The sequence below is a fragment of the Xiphophorus maculatus genome, chromosome 11 (genome assembly GCF_002775205.1).
Source record: "Xiphophorus maculatus strain JP 163 A chromosome 11, X_maculatus-5.0-male, whole genome shotgun sequence".
Taxonomy (NCBI): Eukaryota; Metazoa; Chordata; class Actinopteri; order Cyprinodontiformes; family Poeciliidae; genus Xiphophorus; species Xiphophorus maculatus.
This window is the reverse complement of record NC_036453.1, coordinates 14,035,350-14,060,742: the sequence shown is the minus strand read 5'-3', so window position 1 is coordinate 14,060,742 and position 25,393 is coordinate 14,035,350. Positions and strand designations below refer to the sequence as shown.

Below are 25,393 nucleotides of genomic sequence, written 5' to 3'. Positions count from 1 at the left end.
ATAAACTTATCTCTATAATTTAGAAATGTCAGTCAAAAGGGGAAGAAACTCATTTTCCTTAGCGAACATAGAGCACAAGATATAAGCCAAAAACAATAAATCCAGCATTTGACAGCTTATTTTCCGCCATATACCTTGAATTAATTAGAAAAGATGATGGACTTGTTGAAGTGTTTTACTATTTCACATTGTTAATGGATATGAAGTCAAATTAGGCTTTAGAAATTTCAGCCACGTAAGTTTGAATTCTGGATATTTACTAAAAGGTTACATTAAAAAGGTATAGTAAAACGTTCAAAGCATGTTGCACAGCAACAGCAGAGTTTAGGGTAAACAGTAGCAGAACAGAGGAACTTGAGTCAAAACGAAGCAAGATAATGAGACATCAGGTCCAGCAGTGAAGACGGACGCCGAGTGCTTCCACTGACCTGTGTGTGAGCGGAGGTGGCGTTTGAGTGCAGTATGGCTGGGGAAAGTACGGTTGCATTCGCTGCAAATGTAGCTGCGAACGCCGGCGTGCACTTCCATGTGCTGCTGCAGTGCTGTCTGGGTCTGGAAACGCTTCCCACAAAGAAGGCAAAAGATGGCCATGTCCGAGCCTGCAAAGAGAAAAAAAAACAGAAACAGAGAGGTCACAGGTTAATCGGAGGTGGAAACTGGACGACATTATTCCAATATCTTTTTCAATGGCCTGTTGCACGTCTATCTGCCAATGTGTCACTAGATTAATGTGACAAATAGAGGAAAGGTGGTCAGAATTACAACAAGTTCCGTCTGACTAGATCGAAGAAAAAAAAGCCTGATGCAAAACATCAGTTATATTTGTCCAACAGGACTTTGTTCCAATTGTTTTACTCATTAGGGGCAAGTCAGTGGTTCCTTAATTGTGCAAAAGTCCCAAAATACATTCATACCCTCCACACAGCACAGCAAGAAATTTATGACAGTAAAAATAGTCTACAAAACATGCATGAACTGGAAAACAACAAGGGAGCAGAGAGCATTGTCTGCAGCTACCTCTCAGATCTGCTAACATTAGCAGGTAAATGCTAATACAAATAGTTTCCGTTAAGCAAATATATTTTTGTAATTCCATTTTCTGCAATTTTGTGTCCAGTGGAAATGCAGTTAGTGTAAAATGTATTTTGCTCCCCTCGTAGCATTAGATTTCACTTTCTTTATCCTCCACTAACACGCTGAAGTTACTTTCTCCAGATGATGCTCTGAAACTCCTCTGCACCTTTCCTCCCATCATCATCCTCCTGCAACATCTCCCCCATCATTCTTTAGCACGCCACAACGGTGACTGATCAGGTGTGCAGGCTGTCGTGGACCCTCCTCCTCCTCTTCCTCCCCTTCCTCCTCCTCCTCTTCCTCCTCCTCCTCCTCCTCCTCCAGTGGTTATGAACATGAGGCGGGCTGCTCTTCATAGATTTTTAAATTAGTGTCAGCTTTGCCCCAAAGATGTGTTATTGACTGATGAAATAGAAACTGAGCTCCAAACACTCAGTCCTTCCCCAGAGTTTTCCCCAGCCTGGTAATTGAAAAAAGTGTGAAGGGAGTGTGTGTTCGAAGCGGCCGTGCAACCCTGTGGTGTGTGTTTGCATTTTTTTGTTGTTGTTGTTTAGCTGTTTGTGCGCTTGCAACTGTGTGCTCTTTATCTCTGCTGGAGAAAAATGCACCGCGCTCGCTGGAGTCGAGATTCGATTGAAGTATTGCATAGGAGATCTTTATCGGCCTGCGCAGCCACCCTGAAGCATTAGAAATGTGTACGTCTTTAATCTCTATAAATACAGTATGCAGCACGTAAGCCCGCCGGGGAACAGTTAGTAAAATATAACATGTCACACGTGTGTGTCTGTGTTTCCTGTCGCGTTATTCACTGTATCAACAACTTGTGTGATTTGTTTGCGAATGTTCACTCCCTCATCAACTATATGGAGAGGGAACATGTGTTATAAGGACACCCATGTGTTGTTCTTCATTTATGGTGCTGTAGTAATTCATTGCAATATTATATGTAGCATACACAAACACCTGCACCAGTATTCACACCTACATCGGAGGTGATGGAACAGTTTGATTTTTTGCTGCTTTCAGCTGAAAACTCTGCTCTAATTGACTATATATCTTTATTACAACAGCCACAGAATGAAACTGTGTCACAACTTTTAATGCCAAAAATCCTGAGTTTACTAATGAGAAAATAGTTGATATAATCTGTTATATATGGTTGAGGTCTGATTAAACACATATTTGCATATTTTATTATTATGAAATTGATCTGGTCTTTGCTTGGAGTACAACAGTACATCAGTCCACATCAATACATTGATTAAACACAACATTGAACTGCATTTGCACTTTAATAAATAAGTCAAGTGGTGCTAATCTTGGTTAAATTCTGTGAAAATGTTTTGTTTGAGACATTAAAAGAGGTGGAAGCTTAAATTCTGCTTCAATGTTTAAAAAGAGACTTAAAAGTCTGTTTAAAAATGTATATTAATTTGTAGAAGCTGAATATATATTCTGTTTGTTTCTTCGTGACTGAAAGTTTATCAAGGGCACTTTTAAGTTACTAGGTTAGCAACTTACTATTGTAACCGATGAATTTAAAATTTTAGGGCAACAATAATAATCTGACGTTTTTGGAGATGAGTTGCTTCACAGTTCAAACATCTGGGAAATTATGCTTTTTGTGCTTAATGGATCTGAGTACATGTTAACATGCTAACACTTATGTTTACACGCTAGCATGTTTAGATGGTTCCGGATATTTTTGTCAAGCATTTTTAATGAACCGTGAAGTAACAATAATTTGCTGTTTATGTTAGCACTAGCACTCTAGGATGTGAAAGTTATCAGCCCTGAACTGCTAGTGCTTAAGTGTAGTGCTGGCTTCAGCATGTCGATGTTAGCAGATCTGAGCAGTTAGCGTTACTGGTAACATGCTAATGTTAGCAGATCTGAGCAGTTAGCTTTACTGGTAACATGCTAATGTTAGCAGATCTGAGCAGTTAGCTTTACTGGTAACATGCTAATGTTAGCCGATCTGAGAAGTTAGCTTTACTGGTAACATGCCGATGTTAGCAGATCTGAGCAGTTAGCGTTACTGGTAACATGCTATGCTAGCAGATCTGAGCAGTTAGCGTTACTGGTAACATGCTAATGCTAGCAGATCTGAGCAGTTAGCATTACTGGTGACATGCTAATGTTAGCAGATCTGAGCAGTTAGCGTTACTGGTAACATGCTATGCTAGCAGATCTGAGCAGTTAGCGTTACTGGTAACATGCTAATGCTAGCAGATCTGAGAAGTTAGCGTTACTGGTAACATGCCGATGTTAGCAGATCTGAGCAGTTAGCGTTACTGGTAACATGCTAATGTTAGCAGATCTGAGCAGTTAGCGTTACTGGTAACATGCTAATGCTAGCAGATCTGAACAGTTAGCGTTACTGGTAACATGCTAATGCTAGCAGATCTGAGCAGTTAGCATTACTGGTAACATGCTAATGCTAGCAGATCTGAGCAGTTAGCGTTACTGGTAACATGCTAATGCTAGCAGATCTGAGCAGTTAGCGTTACTGGTAACATGCTAATGCTAGCAGATCTGAGCAGTTAGCTTTATTGGTAATATGCTAATGTTAGCAGATCTGTAGTAATAATTTGAGCACTGACATACTAATGTTAGAACTGACGTCAATTTTTTTGATAAAAAGTTCTTGCATTACGTTGGAAAGATTTTTCTGGCCGCATTGAAATGAATTTATTTTGTAAAACTGCAATAGAAACACTTCTTACACTTCACATGATTTGTGATCAGCAACTGGATTTTGCTATAGGCAGACAGGACAAAGACGACGATAGGAAGCAGTTCAGAACACAGCGTGTTTTTTTAATGAGTAACCTAGAGAACAAACTTAATTCACTTGTAATTTTAATTGCATTTATTATTTAAAGGAAACAGCTCAATTGCAAAATTGTTTTTTCGACATTAGCCAAACATTGACAAAGCTTTGCACACATTTGTAATGGAAATGCAGCTATTTATGACTGCTACCACCTGCTGTGTTTCCTTGCATTAAAAAAACCTTTTAACTAATAATAAACTGAACTTGACTGCATTATTCGACAGGATCAATTGGAATGGACGGACTTTTCTTGGTATCTGTAGATTTTGTAAAGTTGATGGCGTGTTGTGAATTGGTGCTAAATAAATTAACTTCAGTGGTAGTTGGTAGTGGTGCAAAGAAGTCTTTGATATCAACCATCACACACATTGATATGACTTTAAAATTGCTTCCAGACTATTTCTTAGGTTTATTTCTTTTTAGATTAAGGCTTTCAGCCTACTTCATGTTGTCAGAAAGGTTATATTTAAATCAATTCTTGATTCTACAGGTTAGGGTACTAAAACATGAGCGTCACAAAAACAGATAAAACAGTTTTCTGTGACTCCTTGGAAACAATTTTACAAACACTGACATTACTGCTAATAATAAGGAATTTTAATAAGTTCATTGAAAGTGTGCTTCTAAAAAAAAGAAGAAAAATGTAAAGTTGATTATTTTTTCATGGGTTTAAATTAGACTTCTCACCTACCTGTAGGTAAAATAGCTTGACTTGGAATACATAAATAATGCTTGTGTTCCAGATCATTTTGGAGAAAAATCATTTATGACTGAGAAAAAAGAAAAAGTTTACTATGGTTGTGGAAGTGGTCCAGAGTCAAAAGAGAGGGAGAGAAGTAGATGTTAGAGGGGTGGGGTGGAGCTACAGGGCGAATTTGGCCTCACAAAGACTTTGGCCAAATATGGGGAATTAGAGGAGAAAAGGTTTCTGGAATGTAAAAGGTCAACACACCTCTGACCTTTGGGCTTTAGCAGGGCGGATATATGAAACCCAGATGCAAACACGCCCTGACATCCTCACAGAAAAACAAAGCTTGGAAACAAAAAGTGGAAGCAAGAGACAACAAAAAAGGGCCACTTTGAAGTCAGGGCAGCTACAGTGGCTGCTGGGACACATTAGGTTGATTGGAGAACAATATGTGTATCAGATTTAAAAGCAGCCAGTCACTTCTGTTAGAAAAGTTAGACACGCAAAAGCATGGAAAAATAGTTGCATAAATCCAAAAACTCATCAACATTTATATGCATCACTTAGTCATGGTGAAAGCAAAGACAAATGTACCAAAGCGTGTAAGATGTCGGTCAAAAACAAAGCTGAAATGAAAAAAAAGAATGTAAAAGAAAAAAAAAACTCATACTTGCTTTCAAGGTATTTTGTGGTATTTTGTCTGTATAGCAGCATGACTGAATAAACTTCATTAATTGATTGTCGTCAGTTACTTCAGTTTGCTGCTCTGGAGCATACAGACATCAGACCAACTTCAGCAACGACCTTAGAGTTATTAAGCATTGACCTAGCGAGGGTTATATGACTATTTTCAAAACACTTTACAGAAAGATTCACTATTGAAAAACATTTAAGACAGCTGACCATCTACCCAGGAGCAAAAATCGACCTCAAGGTCAGAGCAAGCAATGCTCAGAGAAATGACAAACACGAGACCTCTCCATCTCAAACCACAAGAAGCTTCTCGACTTCTCTGTCCTTTGGACAGATGAGACCAAAGTAGAGATGTTGTGTAGTTCCATATTGTGCAGCTCCATGTTTGAAAAACCCAAACAGTTCACCAGGCAGAGTGGTGAGTGGATTTTGACTTGTGCAGTTTTGCAGACAATATCAGAGTCATCAACTCGGCAATGAACTCGGCTGTATGGAGTCACATGTGATGGCAACTGTTCATCATCTGAATAATAATTACTGTCAGTGTCACACCGAACCTAACTTTGATCATGGTGTTATTATTTGCCGTTGGACTTGACTCAAATTCTGAATCGAGTTATTTGCAGGGTCTTTAATCAAGTTTTTCAATTTAATAAATAAATAAGTGAAAACATGCATAGAAAAAAATACATATTTTCATTTCAAGCCACTTTGTGTTGTGAAATTAGTGAATAACTATATAAGCTCAACAAAGACATTTGTTGTTTTTAATGTGTCATTCAGGTTCTTCAGCCATCAGATTGATGCTATTCTACCTTTAATCTTTCCAGTGTCTCAGGAAGCCCTGATCATCTACGGCTCCTCTGTAGAAATGTAAACTGCGGACGCTGACATTAGCGATGCAGACGTCTGTGCTGCTGCTACATGTTTAGCATTGAGTTGCTATTTTACGCTAGAAAAGCTTCGCCGATGGGCTAACTCCTGTTAGCACAACTTGAACACAACATTAGCCTTTTCCAGCGTCCAATCAGATCACTCTTTGAAGCAGGAATAAACCGCCGGTTGGCAGGAGAAGCTCCTTTGTCGTCCGTCTTTGTTTTCAGATATCATCTGTGCCTCAAATTTATGGGCGTATGAAATGCATGAATACAAGGGATCTGACCGGAACCGCCGTGTGTAAATAAAAAAAAGTGACAATTCTAATGAGTTGCAATCTATGTAATTACTTAGTAGAAATAAATGTACATCTTTAAAGAGCTGGCTATTTATTATTTCCAAGACATTACACTCACCAGTGTTTTTAGAGTAAAGGGAAAATGTGCCTCCAGAGCTCAGTTTCCTCCACTTAAAAGAACTTTGGCAATAAAGCAAAAAGAAATTAGAAGCAATCTCTTAATTGAGGTAAATTTCTAAATGTAAAAAAAAGCAAATTAGCAACTAAATAAAGATAAGCTAAAGAACATTCAGATGTAATTTGAGAACAAATTTGTCACAAACAAGTTTGTCCCTAACAAAAGCAAAAACTGCAGGTTGTTTCACTTCACCTGTGGTCAGTTTGAAGGAAATCTGTTTGCTACTTACTTTCATTTGGACTTCTTGCCTGCAAAGAGTAGTTTGTGGCAAGGTGCTAACTTCGATTACCTTTAGAGAAAAATTAAGTGGTACAAAGTATACAGTCAGCGCGGGGAATAATTGTGTGTCTCAGGAAAGTGAGTTAAGGTGTTGTCAGAGGCTGATAGATAAAGAGAGTGGACGAGAGATAAAAAAAGAGGAAGAGAAGGTGGGAGAAAACTAGTTGAACCGGGAGGTCCATTACAGTGTAAAATTGAGTCAGCCGAAAGTGACACCTGAAAGGAGGAGCTGGGATGGCGGCGGTGGGGTTCTTAAGTCTCATTCCTGTTTGGCTGTTTGGGAATAATTTATCTCCTCTAACCAGCCTCTCTCTTTACTTCTCATGCCATCTATTTATAAAGGCGCGGTGCGGTCGGGTGCAGTTTGTGTGTGGATCGTAATGGCTCTGAAGTGGCAGCGCTGCTGTTATTTAAGCGGGGGGATGGACAGAGGCAGGTAATGGAGAGGAATACTCCCTGAAGGGAGGCGACAGTGGCCGGATGGGCGAGGAGCAGAGAAATGGCCCAAGGCGTCGAGGCCGGTCACTGAGCCGAGTTCGATGTGGAGGAAGGTAAACACACACCGGCCCGTCTGATCCGACCCCCCGCCGACACCGAGAAGCTTCTTCTAATTCGGCTTGGACGGGTGGGGAGAATTTGGGTTTACAATGACGCCAGTCAGCAGTCTGTGCACAAAGACAAACTGAAAATATGAACAAAAAAGAAACTTTTTTGGAAGAATGTCAGTTTTTAATAATGCTGAAGTTATGGAACTACAGATCTATCCTCGTAGTTTAGTGTTTGCTGGAGTTGGAGTGAGAAAACTTATTTAGATGTATTCAGAATACTGTAGTAAAGACTTAGTAATTATTATTATTTTTTTTTTACATATTTAGAACATTGACTGTGAAAACAGTAATAAAAAAAAGAAATAAGGAGCAAATCCCATAAATTTCTCTAAAGGGGCCAAAAATAAATGATTTATTTATAAAAGTCATTTATTTGCACTTTTGCATTTCTAATATTGTACAAAACAGCCTAAGTGGTTAAGTGAAAAATTTACAGAATGGGCTAATTTAAAATAAATAAAATAATCTTAAGTAACTTTGGTCACTCTATTAAAAATCAAATTGATACTGGAGATGCACCAATCTGATGTTATCTGCATCAGTCCCAATAGTGGAAATATTTTTAGATCAAGGATCGGTGACAATGTGCTCGATCCATGAGGGCAGATCTACTCAGTCTAATTCTATGCTTTGTGCTCTGAGTGATATAATGCTTTATTATTTACTTTACATTATGGTTAGAATCCCTAATTGTTTTTTATGAACAATTTGACTGAAGGTTTGCTACAGTTTATTGTTACGTTTGACCGAAGTAGTCAACCTATTGTTTTGGTCAGTTTCTTTGTTATTTATTTTCCATTGGCGGTTCCACTGCTAACTACACTGATTGAATCAAATTAAAGGTGTTTTTACATGTTTGACCAGGCTTGTGAAGCTGCAGAGTTGGTGCAGAGTTATTGTATACATTTGTACTTCAGAACATTTATGTCTGTTTATAAAAAGAAGCATTTTAAATGAATTCTTCTGTTTCAGGTGACACTAAATCTCGTATCTATAACCGGTATCGGAAGTGAAAAGGTGGATCAGTGGATCCCTCGCTGATATCAGCTGATTAATATTACAGTTATCTTCTAATTACCAATTTCCACTCTTTTTTTCCTTCATTGGCTGCATTTTGAAGCAGCAAAATTTCACTTTCTTTAAAGCAACTTAAAACGAATACAAGCCTCCTTTTAGCCAGCTTACCAGCAGTGTGCAAGCACGATCGTACTCCCGCCCAAACGCTGAAATGATTTCTGATCCGGTTAGTAAGGAAGCTTTAACGCGTTTTCAGAGACCTAAAGGTGACAGCTACACTCCGACACTCCTTATTCACAGAAGAAGCTCCCCAGCGGTCACTGCTGTCATAACGAAGTGTAATAATAACACAAGCGCAGCTGAAACATTGGGACTCCCTGAAATCCATCTCCAGTCCACATGGTCCAGGGAGTGCCGCAGCCGAGACGCTTTAATGTGTGCCGACGGTGTCCTGCAATGCAGCGTGCCGAACAGAGAACCTGCCAGATTTAATGAGGCAGCGAGCAGCGGGACGTCCTCACAAGGTGTTCAATCACAGGCCATTACCAGCAGACCTCAACCTCTGTTACTGCTTGCTCCTGTCAATAGCAATCTATGCTAAGGTATAGTTTATCTATGCGGAGTACGGAATAGTGACTAAACGTAGGCATCTGTATCCTCGCACGCCTGCATTCATTCGGTGGCGTGCGAGACAGAAGCACGATGCCAAAGCTGCCTTCAAGCGCTGCTCCTAAACTCCGACTTGCAAGCTTCAGCTCATCTAAACGTCATCCATGTTGTGCCCGAGTGCTCGGAGTTCACCTGCTAACGGGGAAAACAACAACAATTAATCTCTTTAACTTGAGCGTTCTGCAAAACAAAAAAGAAAAACCTTCCAAAGTAGAGCTACATATAAGAAGTTCTGCAGAGAAGAAGTTCATCCCAGAACTGCAAAATGCAAGAGGCACGATCAAAGTATGCAAACAGACGCTCCACTTTGAGTTGTTTTAACTCGGTGAAGAGGAATAAATACGTAGATCCGGCAGTTGTGAACGCCAAGCAAGAAGTATGAGCAATGTTTACTAAACCTTAGTCTATATAGCGCTTCCTTAGGACACCGGTCACATAAAATGTGTAATTTGTGTCACTGAACTGAACACATTGACTGTATTTAACATCATTATTTGGAATTTATCATCAATGATAAATCAAAACTCCCATCATGATAAAAAATTTATCACGATAAACTATAAATGATATATAAATTATGATTAATTCCCACTCCTACATACCACATGTGTTTTTTTTAGATTTTGACAAAGTCTAAAAAGTGTGGCAGATGTCATAAGATCTAAATAAAACATACTCAAGTAGGTGGATGTTAGGTGAAAACGTGCAGACGTTTCAGGCCATCGTAAAACTATATGGAAACAGGGTCTTCTTTCCATGAAGACAGAAGTCAGTAATTATTTTCTTTTGCCTTCCTAACCGTCTTCACTTTGCACCAGCCTGGGAATCTACGTCCTCTGCACTCAGCCACAACAACCTTCACTCCCCGTTTTGGCGCGGCACTGCTTTCTGTCGGCGCCTAACTGCCAGTTGCCACAAACACCAGTCACAATAACCCGCCTCCCCCGTGTCGGCACTTCCAGGTGTGAGAAACGAGAAAAGGCGAAGTTCCTGCTGCTCTGCAGCTCCTGTCAAGTGTTTGTTTGTTACTCTAATCGGCAACGAGGCTTCATCGCACATCAGGTCACAGCTTCTCTGAAAAGGTCGCCTCAACCAGAAACTCTGTGAAGCGTCGGCGGGGGACACGTGTCGTCCTGTAAAAAAAAAAAACGCTTTCGGATGATCACCATCGAAAAAGTCTCTGATGAAATATTAGGACATATCCATCTAGGCAGTTTTACAATTAACAACATCCTCCTGCTTACAGTTTTGGACAAGAAAAGCGTATTTAACAACAGCTGTTTTTGAACAGCATTGGAGTACAAACACTTTGCCACAAGGGCCATTTCTATTCAATCAATAAAAAAATGGTTTTACTTTCTCAACAACAAACTACACACGCAACCACTTAAGATATAGTCATTCTTGGTTAAGGAAAAATGTCTGAAAATTATTGCAGAACTAAACTGTGTTCTGTAGGATTGTCTTATTTAAAGAAACGCAGAGTTTACGTAAATGTTGTTGGGTATTAGTGGTCTTGTTTACTACTCAAATGATAAAGATTAATACTTTTGCTCCTAAAATTGTTCACTTTACGATTTCAGTAAAAGTCTAAAAAAAACCTCCACCTTTCCTAATTAAATTCCATTTGGGGGACCACAAATGGCCCCCGGTCCACACTTTGAGCACCCCTGGATGCAGATTGAAAGGAAGAAAGGGAAGAACGTAGGACACAAGTAAGAAAGGACAAGAGGGAGGAAACGAGCAAAAACAAAAAAAGAGAAAAAGAATTAAGACCCCCCCCAAAAAACATAAATCACAATGAAGCAAACAACTGGGTCACTGTTCCAAACCGCAGGACAAAATATTCTAATTTTCCATTTCATCTAGACCTGGAGAAACCTGACATCAGATTCCAGGTCATTCCCTAAGAGATATTTCCTGTCTGAATAAATGTATTCAAATTAAAGTGATATCCTCCCTTTGCAATAAAGGATGAAACTACTTCGACCGTTTTTAGTAATAAATGTGGAAGCCGCTGCACATCCGATTGTCAGCATGAGAAAACAAAATGAAAAGCCATTTTTTCCCCCCCATCCTCAAATCAAACTCTCAGAGATTTCCCTAAGGCATCAGAATCCACCGTTTCAGACCTCTGTGTGAATAGTTAGAGAAAAATCTCCACACAGCAACTGAATGTTCTCGGCTGATAAACGAAAACTGCCAAAACCGATGCAGAACGGGGAGGGAAGTGGCTCGCATAACACGTGTTGCATCAAAATTACATCATGCTGCTGCACAAGCTTAGCAAATGACTTCCTGTTTGTCATATTCAAACCTTTATCGGTAACAGTTTGGAAATAAAACCATCTTGGTATCAAAAGAAGGGAACAAGTCGGGATATCTTTGAAGATTTTCGCTGGGATTGGCGTCCCTTTTGCATCCAGTTTCCGTAGATTTTCTCAGGAACAGCGAGTAATTTGAGAAATTGAGAGTGGAACATATTAAAGAAGTTTTCAAACAAGACCAAAGTGTTTATTCGGTTTTAAGGCAGAACGTGCATCTGCTGGTTGTGTTGATCCTGTTATCCAGCTCTGCACAGAAACAGAAACACAGAGCTGCACCTTCAGAAACGCAGGGCTCTGGCTATTCCATATGGTCGGAGAAAGAGAAGAAGTTTGAATGTTTGCGCTACTTCTAATTCACTTAAAACACAGAAGTATTTATTGAACAGAGCGGAGGACGGAGGAATGAAATTGAGCCTGAGAGAGATCTGAATCCGGGGGAAAAGCTGCTGGATTTTATGTTCTACTCTAAAGGCATGTAAAATCTAAAAACCACAACATTATAGGTAAATGCTTTAAACAATATTTAAAAAAAATCAATCAATTTGATTTTATTTAATGATAACTTTTCATACAAAGTAGCACAAAGTGGTTTTATAGAAGGTAAAACAAGAAGCGATCACCGTCAATAACAAACAGTTCTAAACTACTTCAATAAAAAGTGTTACTAGAAAACTAGAATAAAATCTAAAAGTGAGGAAATGCACAATCAAAAGCATTTAAAATGCAGCTAGAAAACAGTTACATGTATGAAACAAATAGAATCACCTACGTAAGCTGAAAACAGTGCTAAAAAGTAAAAAATATAAAACATTAAAAGCATTAAGATCAAGTTGTATATGTAACAGAGCAAACTAATGATAAACCAGCAATAAACTTAATTAAAACAAATTGTGAGAATATCCAATTCAAGACGCTATTATATTCTGACAGCAGTGGGAATAATTGTCACTTTTTTTGTTTTGAGTAAAAGTAAACAGATTATGTTTTACCATTTTGTTTGAACATTTTTTGTTGATAAGTTTGCTTCACTCTTTTGTGGCGAGTTCCAACCGTTAGAAAGCAGGTTTTGATTGCTGTGATGTTAACCCAAATGTCTGTTTGCAAAGTCTTTTTAAATAAAAAAAAATTAAAAAAAAAAACTCCCAGCAAAGCAGCACGATATATGATTAATCAAATGCCAATATAGATCAGATTGTAGAGAAAATATCCGGCCGCATCTTTCAGGCAGAAATGAAACAAATCAAAGGGAAATAAATCCGTCCCAGCAGAAAATTCAGCGACCTGTTTTGTTTGTCTTTCTTTTTTGTTGATGTTATTTTTTTATTTTTTTCCTCCTCCTCGTTTCGCCGGGCAGCGATAATTCACGTCGGGCCCGCAGCGGCGCTGACACTGTAAGATGAACGGCTCCCGGCTAGATTAATGCCACCAGATGCCAGGCGAGATGCCATATTAATTACCCAGAGATAATGTCAGCACAACCATATGGCAGCTCAACCGGCCATTTAGTTTGACAGGGAGAGGTCTTTATAGCCGCGCAGATTTGCTCATCTGCACGCCGCCATGTTCCCTGCCTACTGTAAAGTGCCACTTCCTGCTCTTTACGACTATTTGCACATCGCCATACAAGCTGTGGCGTCCGCTCGGGGTCTGCGGAAGGTTACAGAGGACAGAAAATGTGTCGGACAAGAGAAAACAGAGAATGCCTTTCAGGTCTCGTTATTGTTATTAAAAGAAAGAATAGTTCATCCTAATTCATCCTATTAGCTCTGGTGCTGAACTGAAACACGGCGTCGACCTTCCTTGTGTGGATCGTTTGATGGTAAACTCTCTGATGCTCGGCTTTGAATCTTCGCCGAGACAGAGAAAGAAAATATGTTTGTTCCGACTTAAAATACTTAATATCTCAGCTGAGCTGGGTTTAAAAGTCCAACAGGAAGAAAAGCTAATCAAAAATGCTGGGATTTATCCATCCCGTTTTGTTCTTCTCATCACACATAAAACTTTCAGAAACGAATGTTTGATATTAGTCGAAAATACAAGAAGCAGAATTGTAGGCGATGAGTTCATTTATAGTACCAACTATTTAATCCGGTCACATTGGAGGTTTTTTTTTTTTTTTTTTTTAGCGTGATCGCCCTGTTTAAGGTAGTGCCACAGCATTTCAATCAGATTTAAGCACAGACTTTGACTATGCCATTCAAAAACTGGATATTCTCCTTCAGGACTTTCTGGTAGAGAGCAGAATTGATGGTTCAATGAATTACTCTGAGTCGTCCAGGTTCTGTAGAAGCAAACAGGTCCAGATCGCCACACTAACACCGCCATGTTTTCCTGGCAGAATTAGATTTTTCTCTGAAGCGTTTTGCTACTTTTATGCCAATATAACATGTTATAAAATGTTCCACTGAACTTTTGGCCATTGAGCTGTCCCATTTTCGCCCAGTTTCTGTTTTTGAATTATGACCTCTCTGGAGGCAGTGAGGCCTGCGGAGCTTTAGATCTGGTCTGGATTCTTTTTTGACCTCCTGGACTAATTTTGGTATTTTAACCTCCACAGTTCCTTTCTTTCTTTTTTTTTTTTTTTGGAAAGTTTTTGGGAATCTCGAAACTTTAAAGACGACTTTATAACCCAGATGTCAGATGTTGTAAGACAGGTCCTGCTTTAATGGGTCTCACCCATAGTTCTGCCAATAAATGAAATTAGACAGGTTCTCTGAGTCGATTCATAATTTAATTTAACATTCATCCAGGTTGATTTACTGGTACATTTTACCCTTAAATAAAATTATCATTTAAAAACATAGATTTTTATTTAATCAAATCATCTTTTTTCGATGTGAAGATCCTCTTAAAACCTTGTAACAAAAAAGCACGAAATATGTCAGGTGGCAAATACTCTTTGTTTTGTTATTTGACCTTTATTTAATACAGGTCTCATTTACAAGAGAGACCTGTTTGATAAAACAAAAGTTAGTTTACAAAAAAAAAACAGCAAAACAAGCAATTAGGAAATTTGACCCAAATAATGAAGCTAATAAAGTGTGAGCTAGAGCGAGGTTCATAGAAAGATTTCTTCTTTTCTCTTAAAAGTAATTTGAATTGTCCCAAAGGAATCAAGCGGAAGCTTCAGATCAATGTTGAGGCTGGGAAAACACGACTTTTGAGGTTCTGACTGCACTAATGGAATATTCTACGATATTCCAGAGGAGCAGAAATTCTAGATAGCTTCTGGTCCTTCATACTGTTGTTATTCAGACCCAGTGAGTCTTTGTTTTCCTCCTGATCGCAGCACCGACTGTACGGCTCACCAGCAACGGGAGGCGGGAATCGACGGCAACGAGAAAAAAAAAGAAGCAGCAAATCCCCTTTTTGGTGATTTACAGTGGCACCGCTGCGATCCCCCCGTTGTCCTTTCTCGTTGTGAACCTACAAAGATGGACCGCGCTTGTCATCCAATCCAGCTGGCCCCCGACCGTAGCCTCCACCAACACCACCGCAGGAGCTCCCACCGACCCCACCCCCTCCAATCCCCACAAATCCGATTTAATCAGACAACTTGTGCTGTGCGGCTCGGAGTAAGAAAAAGGATAATTAGTAAACAGAGGGGCTACTCGCCAGGCTTCATTGGCATTCGCACCGGGTTACTGTGTCGCATTTAAAATGCAGTCTGATGAAGTCTACAGAATCAAACCATTTGTTACTCCTATTGAGGAGGCTTCAGGCTACTGGCAATTAAATTGGAATTAGCGCTGGGGAATGAGATACGGCAGATTCATACCAAGAAGAGGAGGGAGGGAGAGAGGGAGGAAAAAAAGCTGTTTGGGCCTTGCTCTGCACCACACTGGGTCAAATCTGGAAAGGATTTGGTTTCCTTTAGTTCGTGCGTGACTCCAGATTTTATTCTAAAAACCCAAGACTGCTGTCCTTTGTTAAGTTAAATAAACAACAAAGCAGCTGTTCAAAAGTGGGAAAAATATTGAGAATCTTTTGGATACAAAGTTAGAGTCGCCGCTTCGCAAAGATAGTCATATCTCGACATCTTTCCACAGTTTGGTGCACTGCAACCACAAACCTCAACATATTTTGTCAGGATTTTATGAGACAATCCAACACAAAGTGCTTAATTATAAAAAAGGAGAAAAGTGATAAATGGGTTCATAAAAATTCCCCAAATAAAAAAGTTAAAACTGTGGCTTTTAACATTTTAATTATGCCAATCTGAGGTCAGACTGCAAGGAAAACATCTCTGAACATCCGTTTCCAACTCTTGTCACTGATTCATAGTTCGCTTAAGGTTTAGACTTTGACTAGGCCATTCTGACCTATGAATATGTTTTGATGTAAACCTTTAATCCTTGACCCCAGGCTCAGGTGCTTTGAAGGTTTTCTTCCAGGATTGTCCTGTATTTAGTTCAGGTTTGGTGTCTCCCCTCTCAAAATAGTTTTCTATTCTTAGGACTTCTCTATATTTTTATAACATTGGTAGTAGTTGTCCTGTCAGCAGATTCTTCTACCCAAGGTATAGATCTCTGCAGCTGCTACAGAGTTATGAAGCTGGCATAAACCTCTCCAGAACTTCCTCCCCGACCGGTCTGCTTCGTTTCTTGGTTTGAACGTTCAGAGCCACATGAAGAGAGTTACAAAGTCGGCCTTCTATCACCTGAAGAACACTTCCAGGTTTAAAGGACTAATGTTGCAGCAAGATCTAGAGAAACTCATCCACGCATCTGTCTTTTGTCGCATTACTGCAACAGCGTCTGCTGTGCATCTTCAGAACCAGAACCAAACCTGGAGAACCATTTAAATTCTATCCACCACATATCTGGAAAAAAAAAAAAAACTTCCAGAAAACATCAAAACTGCTGAAACACCGAGTTCATTTAACTAAGGCTTAAAACCCACTTGTTTAACGTGGAAAAGTATTTGGAAAAACGCACTAATTCCCTACAAAACTCAAACGTCTCCATGGAAGACTTTTACTAGGTAGGTATTGTATAATGACTCCATGTAGCTAAATAGGTGCACAGAAAGTCGGTGTGTTTGAGAGAAAGAGGCGGTGAGGTGAAGGCGTGGTCCGGCCCCGGTGTCGGTCCACTGGCAGAGGCAGAGCAAGGTGTGGATGGATGGAGTGGGAGCCGATAAATGAAGTGGAAATGAGAGGGAACAGTTCCCGCTCTACAGCTGGCCCCGGCGGCTCCCCGCCTGCCCCGGCCATGACAGCTGGCCTGCTCTTCCTCCTTCAGCATGGAGGGGGCAACAGAACAACTGGGACAACTGGTACCGAGCCAGTGCTGGCCACCGAGAACGTAAGCTGTGATGATGCGGAGATTTGAGCAGAGATTTGTTACTGTTTAGTGTTCGTACCTCTGGGTATAAACCTATCCTGATTGAAAACATGGACTCTCCGATTAGGTCTTTTCTTTTTTTTTTATTATCTTATTTTGTCTAGGAGAAAGGGCTTGTTTTGGGTCTGAAGCTCCAGTGGAGGAGGTGGTCTGTCACTGTGAAACGTTGACTGATTCAGACCAGGACACAAGGTGAGATTTAAGTTTCCAGCACCGGAAAGCAAAATGGAAATGTGGTCGATGAGTAGAAGCCTAAATAACGTCCACGTGAATGAGAACCTGGTCAAAAATAAGTTGCTGTAGCTGTTGGGGGGGGAGAGATCACTAGAACTGCTGCTGAAATATCCAGAACACAGCGACTTTAAATCTTTGGTTTCCGTTTACAGTTTAGCTTCATCATCTCCTACCTGCATTTCACGCACAATAAGAGAGTTATTAATATTTTACTTCTAGACACCATTAGTATTTGTTGGTGAAAATAATATCACACAGTTTGGAGGGACATGGAGCGTCTGGATTCTGAGCTATAAGAGGATCTCTGTCTGGGATCCTGCTGCTGCTGAGCAGAGATCTACTTGTTGCTTGGACTGAAACTCTGCCGCAGATTTGACATGCAACCTCCGTGTGATAAAAAATAAAGAACAAAATAAAACCCTGCAGGTCAATTGAACATTAACGACTCACCCAAATTAAAATGCTGGAGAGGATTTTCATTGCAGCTCTTTAGAAAAAGGGAAAGCACTAAAGCAAAATGTGGCATTAGACGAGGGGGAGAAGCCAGAGCGGGAGATGATCATTATGATAGTAAAGTGTGTGTCTCTGTGTGTATTTGCAGCCACATAAATGTGCACATGCACTCAGATGCTTCATCCTCAAGGTTAAATACAAAGATGTCGTTCAAGCGAAGTCCATTACGGCAGCAAAGCAATGAAAATAAATGACAGCTTTCAGAAGGACGCTCGGGTATCCCGCCGAGAAATCTGCATGGGCCGATCATTTGTACGGCCATTTTTTTTTTTCCCTCCTCCACGCAGACATGCTTGATCGTGTGTTTACAGATGAAGCACCGCATCCGAGCGCCGACCTATTTTTCTCTTTAACAGGAAAATGGAGACATTTTTACTCCAAATATATCAGGGAATCTGGCTGATGTTAATCCCCGTCTCCAAAGATTAATGACACCGAACCAGAAAGGAAAAAGAAAAGGAAAATCCTTCTTTTCCTGAAACCTTTCTAAAGTTGTAAAATGTGGATAATTAAAGGTGAATTTTGGCTCTGAAAGCCAATTTATTTGGGGAAATGGAAAGAAATTTGGGTATTTTCATATATATATATATTTTTTTTTAAGAGACAAAAACCCAAAGCTGTAAAAATAAGGCAGTGAAGCAAAATTTAACACCGGATTGAGAACAAAACATCCTAAATCAGATCAATATTTTGTGTAACTCTGAGTTCTGATGTTGGGACCAGGTCTCTGGGGGGCAGCGGGTTGTAAAGCTGCACGGAGACGCGTTTGAAGCGCGGCAGCTGATCGCTCCAGCTGCAGGTTTGGGCTCATTGTCATGCAACGGCTGAGCGAATATGACAGATCTGATGCCTTTCCGACTCTGTGATGGAGAAGAAGACTAACGTCTTCAGTTCAGTTCAGAACTTCGGCGCCGTTCTGAAAACGCAAGGCGGCTGCCAGGGAACACAAGGCGAGAGGGGATGATCTGAGATCAAGCAAAGAAAAGTCAGGGAAATGTCATCTAACTTTAAAAAACTGAACAACAATCCTCCACGTAATGCTCACTGCTCTTCACCCCGTTTAGTTGGGAAAACCTAAATCCGTTCATATGAGAGAAATAATTACAAGGAAAAAAAAAAGTAGATTCTCTGATCTAGTTATTGTAGCAACAGCAGTAATAAAAGGACAAAAAATAAATAAAAATTTTGGTTCAAGTCTAAAAATGTTGATGCTTTCCTGGAGTAATAATAATGTCTTTTTAAATTAAGGAAATACATAATTTGAATAAGATAGAAAGTACTTGTATGCTAAGAGAACTAATAATGATTAAAATTACTGATAAAAATCATCAACGTTGATTGTCGCTACTTCTACCAAAGCGTTATAGAAAAAAATCCAACTACTAGTCATAATATTAAGTATTAAAGACAATTAAACAGTAAATTAACAAAGTTCTAAAAATTCAGACAATGGGACTACTGATCAAATATATTCGCGTATGTTTTTTGCTCTAAAAATATTTTTCCTAAGCAAAAGTTTTGTAGGGTACATACAAAATATTTTTAATATATTTAATAAATTTATATATTGAAAATCCAGAAATGTAAATGAAAATGCTGCTATGGCTAACACCTAAAAATAAATCAAATCAAAATTCAGTTGCACAGAGCAGTATTACTGTGACATATTTTGCTCAACTAACATAAAACGTAGTAGTCCAAAAATTACTCAAGAAAGCATAAAAAAGTATTTAGTAAAATTGCAGCAATAGTCCTGAAGAACTGATCATAATGTCTGATTAAATATTCAAATATGATGCAATCAGACAGAAAAAAAAATAGTTACGTCCAAATTCTGGTATTTTAAAGCCTAAGATAAAAATAATGTATATCATGCAAATAACACTATAAAAACAACTAAATCAGGCAGAGGAAAGATTTTAAACACAAGATTAATAAAACTTATACAGCCAGTAAAATTTTCCATTTATAGTGTTTCCTGTATTCGATTAAATAATCAGCAGATAGAAAAACAATCCCCAGAAGAATGAGGCTGGGATGAAAACCAGGTCTACATCATTCTTGGTTAAAACATGTTTATTTTTCATTCAGTGAAGTTGCTGTCAGTGGAGGAATATCCAGAAATTTTACTCGAGAAAGAATAGCAGTAAAAATAGAGTAAAAAGTATGATGTAAGAAAATATTCCTAAAAGTTTTTTCCTTCCTTCCATCCATCCATCTATTCATCCTGTACACGACAAAAACACAAAATGTCATCAAAAATATTTGCTCTACTTTATGGTGCAAATATCTTAATACATCTGACAAAAGACAAAACTAACTTATAAGCAACTTTTAAGAAAAATATGGGAGGTTTTTTTTTTTTTTTAGGTCAATAACTTGGAATATTTATCAAAATTCCCATTTTTATGTAAAACATGGGAAAAATGTCTGGTTATCAGTAAAAACATCTGCCAGTGGAACAAGTGTATCAAGATATTTGCACTAAAATCTAGAAAACACTTGGTAAGATTTTGAATGTTTGCAGGGCATCCTAATCAGGTGTTTAAATAACTCAGATATTAAGAATTGTCAACAATAGTCATGTGATACAAACATAAGTTGAGGTTTAAGGGGTCGTCTCTGACCTTACAGTCTCGTCCACATTGTGATGCATCTCCACTGATCTCTGACCAGGCGAATGTTCTGATTTCCCACTAAGCTTACAGTATTCTTGCAGAACCTCTAAATAATATTTCTGGGCCAAATATTTACTCCCCCCATGTTTCACCCGGAGCCCTGTACTGGAATCCCAAATGTGTCCCAGGATTTATTCCTCTGGCTGGCCATCTGGGCAGTGGAGGAACACAATGTGGAAGGAAAAGGGGGCTGGGTGATGGGGTTGCAAACCCACATTAGTCACAGGCTCTTAGGTCCTCCAACCTGCACACACGCGCACACACACACACACACAGAGGGGATGAGGCCAAATGACCCCGTCTCCCCCCCTCCTTGTTTCCCCTCCTCACTTTGGCTGCTGACATCGTCTTTCCTGGCTGGACAAAAGGCTTTTAGCACCTCGATCTACTGTCCCTAAACTCCTCACATCCCCAGCACCCATCATCCTTTGCAGTGTACCGACATGTAGAGCAGGGACGGGGTGTTTGTTTTGTTTTCTCAGACGAGGAGAAGCAGGGAAAGGAAGGGAAGGGAAGGGTGGGGTGCAGGAGCCGGCAGCAGGGAGGCTGGAGCTGTTGTTCTCAGTTTCAAAACGGGAGAGCGAATCATAGCTGAATGCTGGGGAAAAGCATGGCCGAATCGCTGCTGAGCTCTAAAGGTGTTGGGTACAAAGGCAATGGCATGCTTCTGGGCCGGCTTAATGTAGTTAACACAGGCCTTTTGTCAGGAATCGCAGAGGATGAGTCCAGGGGTGGAGGTCTGGGAAAAAAAGTCACAGTGCACTACAAGCCTCTATTGTTACAGAGGGTTTGCATTTAACATACAGCAGAGCTGGGTTTTTTTTTTTTTTTTTGCCGTTTCCTCCGGAAGAAATCAAACATGGAAATTAGGCACAAACTGTGACCTCGACGCTCTGGAAAACAGCTGGACCTGTCCAGAACCGAACCGGGACACTCAGCCGTCAATCTGAGCCCACGTCTCAAAATCAGAACAATACAGACAAATGATGAACGAGGTCATCAGAGTTGAATCGATCAAATCACAGCTGCTGGTTTTAAACGAGAAGGTAACCGAAACAACAACAGGAGGCGAATAAACAGAGAATATGCAAAAGTAGAGAAATAGAAAATAAATATTTTCTATGTTTTTTTTTCTGGTGGCAAAGATTTTCAGATTTTTTTATTTAAAAAATACTTTCTAATTTTTGGTGCAATATTTCAAAGATTATTAATAATAATAATAATACCTTTTTTTTAGGTTATTTAACCTGATCTTAAGAAACCAAAAAATATGTATCAGTTCCGTCATAAAACCGATTAAAACTTAATTACCTACATAGTAATACCACTGCTACTACTACTAATAATAATTACTATTACTATTATCATTCATATCATTACTCAGAACATTTTGAGAAAAGTGATAGAAAATAAATTTCTCTTCATATTTGTATTAATATGTAACTTATTATATTTTTGCTATCAGAACATTTAAATATTTTATTTATTATTTCCTTTACAATGACATCAGTGTCTTTAGGGAAATGTTGCGATTAAAACACAAACAAGATAAAGTACGTAAACCACGTTTGTTTTCTTCGTACTCTGAACAAATCGTATGGGATTATGTTTCATTTTTATTATTGTTCAATGAACTCATTTGACTTAAGTGAATTTCTTTTTTTTTTGGTAAATATTGCTTAGTAATTGTAAGTGTGATCAAGCTGACCTTTCAAAGGAACTTTAACCTCACGTGATTAAATACTGTTCTTAAATAACTCCCTGGGGTTTCCTTTTCCACATCAGGGTTTTCAAGCAGCATTTCTGTGCAAGTAGAATAAATATTAATATTCACGATCCATAACTTTCCTGTGCAGCAGCAGCAGCAGATTTAGATTAGCCTCAAGTCCGGCAGACATGTTTTCTTCAGGATCAGGAGTGAATGAATGAAGTGAAGGAGGAGCTGAGGCAGCTGTGACCCTGAGGCCAGACTGCAGCGGCTGACTCCACTCCACGGACCCAAAGAAAAAAAAATAAAAGCCTGTATTTATAGATCAGCTGTGCGTCGATCAAACTACTTTGAGGGGAAGCGGCAGCTGATGGAGAAGACGACGTATGTGCGTATGTGTGTGTGTGCGTGTGTGTGTGTGTGTCAGCTGCTGCGAGGGTTGCTTTTAGAAGAACTAATACAGTGCTGTGCCTCAATCTCACTTAATTCCATTTAAAGGAAATTGATTTTGGGGGTGAAGAGGGTGGAGGCGGGGTGGAGCAAAGGGTTTGTTCTCTCAATTTTAAATGTGATCGAGGCTCAACCTCGTTTCATTCGTTCAGTCCTTTAAATGCCCCGCGTGTCGGCGTCTTTTAGTGACGTACCGTTAAAAACGAATGAAGAGACTGAAGGGCTCGGCGGGACAAAAATGAAGCATAAATATTAAGAGAATATGTGTATCGTTCCATTAAAACTTAAGTTTCTTTATCAGAGGGGGGAAAACTTCTGATAAAGACTTCAAATAAATGCTTCAAGTAAATGTATCTTTTTTTTTTTTTTTGCAAAACCATAGTTTTGCACCAACAAGAAAAATACAACATTAAAATTAAGTCCATTTGTTCAATTTGAGAAAAATCTCTACATAAAAGTCACCCATTTCAGAAGTATTTCCTCCTCAAACAACTAATTCAAAATGAACGTGTGTTCAAGGCGGCCAGTTCCCTGAAAAAAAAAACAGAGTTTTCTACAATACTGCCCTTCCCCCACCTGTTGCTGTGCACTGCCTGTAAGGTAACTGAGAGGGATTTTTTTTTTTTAGCTCATGATGGGACAAAATCAGCTGGTTTTGGAAACATTTCTATTAAAATAAAATATTAAAACAGCGCCACCTATCAATTGCAGTGACACTATTTCGAAGCTGCAGTATGCAAGCGACGATAAGCAGGTTTAGTAATCAGCACGTCTGCGAAGCCGCAGCGACCAGAGCAGACAGTGTGATTGGTTAGCAGCTGGTTATACTGCTGTTAGCTGCAAAACAGCAAAAAAGTTAAAAGAAGAAGAACATTCCGAAAACACAAGTTTTCTTTTGTTCTATATTTACAATGAGACAAAAATGTAAATGTATTTTAGCAGTAGATTAATGTTGCTTTTCTGTTTTAAATAAATAAAACTAAATGACCATGTTTTATTTAATTTATCTTGCAGAGAACATTTAATAAAAACTCCTCAGCTGCACTAAACAAGTTAAATAAGTCCAAAACAAACAAAACTTTAAAAGGAAAAAACCCTCAAGAGCATTGAAGTATTAGTTTTATTTGTGAATGTTTTACCTTAACACAATAAAACTTGCGTTTCTTTTCACTAAACAGTCACACTGTGAGAAATTCCCACTGGTCCACGCATGAATAAGAACCTCCAGAGTTTGACGGAAAAAAGCCACGGAAAACAGAACCATTAAACCAAACTGACTGGAATGCTGCAGAACCGTTTCTACGCTTCTGAAAAGGTCAGTTTGTTTTTTAGTTCGTCATTAATTAACCTCGGATTGACATTGTTTTCTCTTATTCCAATTGTAATTAAAGTTATAATTCTGCACACCGGCCGATTTGCAAAGGTGTAACGTCAAAAAAAAAAAAAAAAAAAAAAAGAATCCAAACTACAATGAATAAATAAAAAATACCCTATGCTTATCTGACAAGCAAATGTTGGAGCAAAATCTATTTTTTATTTAAAATAATTAAGATGATTTAAAAATGTGTATAATGCACAATTTTAAGAATTGAAAAAGGAAAATAATTTATATAAAATTGATTTAAATTCAGTTTTGTCTGAAATAAAGTAAAAGAATACATTTTGTTTAGTAAAAAAAAATTACGTTATGAAAAAAAGCTATAAAACCTTAAACAAGAGAAAGAAAATCACGCAACTCAATGCACTGACCAAGTTTTTTTTTTTTTTTTTTTTTAACAACAAATACCAATATTCCTTTCAAATCTGGCCATGATATTACAGTTTTCTATAAAATATAAAAAACTTCATCTTAACTTTATTTGCATTTAATAAATAAATGTAAAAGGAAATAAATTATTATTAATTATGTTTAAAAAAATTTCTCAGATTTGCATTGAATTTAAAGGAAAGTAAATGATACAATGAGCATTTGTCTCACTTAGAAATGTGAGTGCTTAAAAACATTAAAAACATGAACTTATATCTATATATATATATATATATATATATATACATAAAAGTAAAGAAATTGGGCGTCTTTCCGATCTCATTATGGATATTTACGTCTCTATGCTAAAAGTACTAAGCATTAATTCACGTTCATCCGCTCCTCCTTATTCCAGTTTTGAAGAACAAATGAGGAAGAATGCGACGCTCTGATTTAAATCCCATCATTGTGTCTTTAAGTGAATCCCACTCATCAGAACATCACTGAGCGACTGCAGATTCAGTCATCTCACCGCTGGCACGCCGAGGCCGATGAGCGCGGAGGAGGTTCGTGTTTTCCACATTTTGGATGGGATGTAGGGGGCGAATCAAAGGCAGCCGAGGAACTCGGCGAGGATCAGCAAGCTTTCCCGTACAACAGAGGAGAAAACAAACCTGCTCGCTGCCAGGACTGTCAACGGCCACCTGTACCCCACCGGTGATCCTGGAATAACTAACGCACCGAGACGATACCCCAGACAACACAAAACCCATCCTGACATTTATGTTTGGAGAATTACAGCTTTGAAAGCTTTGAAAGCATGCAGATTAAGATGTCATATTCAGGAATTTGCGCAACAAGTTGCCAAATTGCGCTTAGATTTTACAGCCAGGATGGTCAGACTGAGGCCGACTGAAATCATCACTAAACGAACATCATCTTAAGCCTCGGTCTCTGGAGGGAAGCAAGAAAAATAACACGCAGGCAAGACGAAGCGATGCTGCTCCAGAAATTGGTCCTGCAGGAATATCACGTTGGAGAGATTAGCGGAGGATAATCATATAACGGTAATGATGGCAACAAAACGGCCTCATAAAGTCCCCTCTGAATAAAGACGAGGCGATACAGGCAAGACGGATAGAGCAGCACCACCGGTATCATTCCAAGTAGCATGA

At 39.0% G+C, this 25,393-nt stretch overlaps 1 protein-coding gene across 1 annotated transcript in view; it reads right to left on the bottom strand.

Annotated features, from left to right (window-relative positions):
- zbtb16 (zinc finger and BTB domain containing 16) overlaps positions 1 to 25,393 on the bottom strand; it is a 175,047-nt gene that overhangs the window by 16,306 nt on the left and 133,348 nt on the right. Inside the window, exon 5 of the mRNA XM_023342171.1 lies at positions 429 to 599. Coding sequence (XP_023197939.1) covers positions 429 to 599 — 171 coding nt within the window. The remainder of the gene's footprint in view (positions 1 to 428; positions 600 to 25,393) is intronic.